General features: G+C 33.5%; 1 protein-coding gene across 2 annotated transcripts; it reads right to left on the reverse strand.

Annotated features, from left to right (window-relative positions):
• Positions 1-1168: 1168 nt before the first annotated feature.
• Positions 1169-4341, reverse strand: FBW2 (F-BOX WITH WD-40 2). 2 transcript variants are annotated; one of them, XM_079023566.1, is made up of 4 exons: positions 4094-4341; positions 3702-3865; positions 2727-3046; positions 1169-2164 (listed from the first exon to the last, which is right to left on the reverse strand). In XM_079023566.1, exons 3-4 carry the CDS (start codon positions 3032-3034, stop codon positions 1534-1536), a joined length of 939 nt encoding a protein of 312 aa, XP_078879692.1. In that variant the 5' UTR covers positions 3035-3046; positions 3702-3865; positions 4094-4341; the 3' UTR covers positions 1169-1533. The 2 variants fall into 2 exon arrangements, with proteins under 2 accessions (XP_078879692.1, XP_078879670.1); XM_079023544.1 differs by lacking the exon at positions 3702-3865 and having other exon boundaries at positions 4094-4337.
• Between the last annotated feature and the right edge of the window lie 726 nt (positions 4342-5067).

The raw sequence follows: 5067 nt of genomic DNA on the forward strand, positions 1-5067 counted from the left end.
CAAATAATAAATTATTCTTATATAATTAATTCAGATCAAGTTAACAACGCAAGACATAATATTGGGCTAGAGCACATTGATGCTAAAAATAATACAAAAAATAGGATTTGATGTTGGGTTAATGATCTTTTTTTTTAATAACAAGGGATAGTGGTTAGAATTAAGTAAAATTCGCAAACCTCCGATCAAAACTTAAGACTTTCGCTAAATAGACAAAGTCTCTACCAAGTGTGCTAGTTAATATGATTGACAATATATTTTATGGTATTTGATGTTATCATTTACAATGTTAAATTTTATATTAAATTTAGTATTGGTTGAAAATGTGTATTCTAAGATTAGTTTAGTACTTTAGTACAAATACCATATATAGGTTTAAATACATAATTATACAATCATGTTTCACTTTTATCGGTGTATATTATATATAAAACAAATCATACAGCCACGTTTAAATATATTTCGACTGTATACATTATTAATTTATTATAACCACCAACCTCTTAGATAATGATGGCATGGATCGTTTTATATCGTTTTACCATGTCCAATAAATATATTTTCAATTCAAAACAACATTCAACTTTATGAGTTAAACTGATAAAAACAAACAATATAATTATGAAAATATACATTTTAACAGTGTATCATATATATTCCATTACGTACTTAAATTCAGAAGCAGTGTACGACTTAATAAGTACAAATATACCATTTTCCAGCTTTATCAAAATAGAAAGATGAGACATCTTTAGCTTAAATTAACAAAGCTAGAGCATGCTACAACTCGTCATGCACAATGTACAAACGAATACGACATCAGCTCTTTTGTTTGGGTCCACTTGATTTCAGAATATTGTACAACTGAGAAACACAGTACAATTATTTGTTTTGCACGGGTCATTTTAGCTTTTGGGAATATGATTTGCATATAATAAGACTAGGACCATTTCAAACTGAAATGTACAATCTTTGCTTCACAAAATACAACTCAGTCTAACTTTATCGACATTTAGTTACCCTACCTCTACAATTAGTAATTACCCACTTTACAACTTGTAATGCATGCAGTACAAATCAATATAGCGTTATCAAATATTGTTGGAAATGGAATGGGTCTCTTTGATCCCAAAAAGCCAAAACAATGTACAACAATAAAAGCACGATGTGATAAAAGTACCATAACAATATATAACTTTTACTGCATAAGATACAAGTCAATACATAATGTTCAAGATTCAATCATTTTTGCCCTAGGAAAAGTAATTCCCACTTACAAAGATAAACAAAACTTCAAACATCATTCATAATAATCGACATACAAGAAAAGTTTTTTAAGTACTTAGAAACAAGCGGTTTCTAGCAAGTAATGTAATGTTATATCTTTCTAAACTTATTTTTTTTAGCAGAGACTTGACAGATAAAAGTCTAAATAGACATTTAGACTTTTTATCAGTATTGTCAAGTGTCTACTAAAAATATTCTTTTATAAATAAGTTGAGACGAATATAACATTACTCTTTCGGAAACCCCTCAAACCCAACCATTACTATAGTTCTCATTAAACCCTTCATAAAACCTAAGTTCTAACCTCCCTCCAACCCTATCTTCATCATCATCATCATCAATATCATCATCATCATCCCATAGCCCATCATCCAAACTCGCATAATCATAAAACGAATCGGTATCCGAATAATCCGAGCAACTATGACCTTCAAACTGATCCACAACATGTGGGCCCAACACCTTAACCATTACAGCCCTCTTATCCAGCCAATCTTGATCAAGTTTCACATCCCAACACCCTCTAACATCCAAGAACTCAAGCTCCTTACACTTCTCAATGATCTCCACAATGTTCTTGGTGTCAACACAGTTATATGCCATTTCAAGGTGCTTCAGTTTGGACATGGTGGCGGCAATTGCCACCGCCTCCTCCGCCTGCGGCCGCCGCTCTTGGATGTCAATCGGATGCATGTTTCGCCGGAATCCCACCAGAGACTTGCAGGATTTTCCGATAGCAGACAGTGCACGTGCACTAATCTTGCGACAGTAGCTTAAGTCCATGAAGGTTACAGCCAATAGCTTTGTAGATATTTGTTCCACAATCGTATCACTGATGTTACATCTTGGGATTTGGAGTGTTTGTAGCGATCGACAACTGGGGTGCCCAAGACAAAGAAAAATCAGCAATTGAGAGTTGTTAGCGTTATTATGATTATCGTAGCTACTATTGTACTTGAAAAAAGCTTTAATCACAATAATGGTCCCTAGACTATATATAAATACAATAATAGCTTAGAATGATAAAGAACACGGATAAGGAAGCCAAAGGTTTAACAGAATATTGTACTCGCGAGAAATCAGTGTACTTTACACGCCTAAACATGAAAAAGAGAGAAAAACGACAAGAATAGTCCCTAGACTTGTATAAATACAATAATAGCTATAATGATGCTAATCGATGAGGTGTATTTGGCAAATTCTGACTTTTATAGAAAGTAATATATGAAATTAAAGGTAAGATACTACTACCCTTGATGTCGGTTTTGTTACAGCTAGTATCAAACTTATTACGAGTATTTGAGTAGATATAGGCTACATAAATACTAAATAAGTTAATCGCAATAAATACAAAAATCAATTTTAAATCTCACGTTCAAACACATGTAAATTTTAAAGTATGAAGAGAGAGAGAGAGAGAGAGGGTTTATGTGGCTTACTGATCTGCGAGAAATGAGAAAGTGAGATCATTGAGGATGCCGGAGACAGTGATCTCCCGGAGGGCGCCACCACTTCTGGTAACAAGGAGTCGGAGCATATGGTCAATGTGATCAGGGTTTGACCGATAGCTCCAGTCAAGAATGTTGATGTTTTGCCAACAGTAAGGACCCAACACTGCTTGATTCCATGATTTGCAGACTCTTGGAACGATTGTGAGAGTTTCTTGAAGAGAAAGGTTGCTGAAGATCAAACCAAGTGCATCGGGCAACAGATCTGCCCAGTTCCTATAATTCACCCCTGCTTCCATTTCTTACGTCCCCTGAAGAAAGAAAAAAGATCGATTGATTCAATGGAAGGGTTCCCACTTCCCAAAGTCAAATTTAATAAGTTCAAAATACTAAATTCTCACTCAAGATATTAGCTTTTTAGCTGATTTTCTTTCTGTTACGTCACTATTTAATGAGTTTAAACTGGGATTTTGATGGTTTAGTTTATAAACAAAGGAAATCTGAAAATTTTCAAATTCAAGATTATTTCATTTGACCTTCGCAGTCAAAGGTGGTTAAGACAGGAAGCGTTCTTGAACTTTCCAGTTTGTGGAGAAAGAAGATGGGATTTTTGAAAACAAGTTAATCCAGAAAGATGTGTACAAGAAATTCACAAGCATTTTTGAGTTGATAAGTCAAAAAGGTCAAATCTTGACGTGTGTTTTCAAAGAGCTCAGATCGAAGAGTAGTTGGTGGCCAAAAGTCAAGTGACTAATCAAAGCTAGACGAAGACTAGGGCTTTGACAACATGAGGTTTATATAAATTTTCTTGATTTGTTTAATAAAATACCCAATTAAAGAATAGAAATTTGACAAGAGTCGAGTGACTACCAGAAAATGGATTATTTAGACATAAATCAGAATAAAAAACCCCAACTTTAAGAACGAAAGATGGATTCACACATGAGATCTTGAAAAAGAACCAACCTTTTTACCAAATCAAGCACAAAAAGTGAGTTTTGATGCTAACAACCCTCCTTATTTGATGAAATTCAACTCAAGAATCATGAATCAAGGAAAAGCAAGTGAAGTGAAAAGACATTTCCATCCCCAGTCACACCCATCTCAAATCTCAAATACCCACAAATTTCCTTCAATCAAAACCACAAAAATCAAAACTAAATGAACCCCCCATTTCAAAATCCAATGCCATCTTCAAATCAAATTTTCAAAAGAAGGTGAAAAAAAAAGAATATAGAGATACCCAGTTGAGATTTGTACGCAATGTTCTCACTTCCCATTAAATGAAGCAACAAAACCAGATTTCGATCATAATCAAGAACCGAAAAAGCATAAAAAAAAACTACAAGATATGTTACCTTAACAAATAGAATGTGTCTGGTTTCTTTGGTTCAAAGGTCTATATAACGGATCAAACACCAAATAATCTGCCAGATTCCATGGCGTTTTCTTGCACGGAACAGAGAGAGAGAGAGAGAGAGAGAGAGAGAGAGAGAGAGAGTTACAAGAAAACCAGAGATGGAAATGCAATAAAAGCAGGAGAAACAAAGAAGTGAAAGAAATAACAAAGTCACAAAAAGTAAAAAGGCTGTATATTTGTATTTGTATTTGTGGCTTGTGAGGATAGAAGAAGTTTACTACTTGCTATTGTATTTTAGTGAGTGAATGCTCCTAAAGAAAATTGTTCTTCTCAGAGAGGAGTAGGTGGTGGTTTTATTGAGCTTTTACTATTTCCAGATCAACAATCTTGAAACCTAGAGTAATGTACAAGCACCAATGCATGTTGCACAAGTTATGATATAAACAGTTTCCTGTTTTTAGGAATCTGGGTTGTTGAGAAAGGAATTACCTAAATGAGATAGTAGGGTGGAGTGTCAAACAAAGTCATCAAATGCTTGTTTCAAGGCGAGAGGGAGGTTAGCTTTTGTGTGTGTCAATTTAATTATTGTGAAACTTTTGACAATTTTCAAACAAAAGTTATGTTTTGACTATTTATAGTCAAATCTAGCATTTATGTTCATTTTGGTTTTACAAACTTCACACCAATGCTTATCTTCTTTGGTATTCTAACAAATCTGGACAACAAATTTCCATTCACCGAAATTGTCATATGAAAATATATTATCTTTTTCATTTTGAGCATGAAATTAATAAGAGTTTATACTTTATACAATTAACTGATTATAGGATGGTTATGTACAAATTTTGTGAACTTCAAATGTTAAGGTGATTTTTGACATGACCGTGTTTTCGATTTAGTTGAACTAATATGAACGTCTATCAAATAAAATATAACAATTTCTTATTTGGTTGTGCATTAAAACTTTAATAA

This window comes from Lactuca serriola, chromosome 1 (genome assembly GCF_051521515.1).
Source record: "Lactuca serriola cultivar US96UC23 chromosome 1, Lser_US96UC23_V15, whole genome shotgun sequence".
Lineage (NCBI taxonomy): Eukaryota > Viridiplantae > Streptophyta > Magnoliopsida > Asterales > Asteraceae > Lactuca > Lactuca serriola.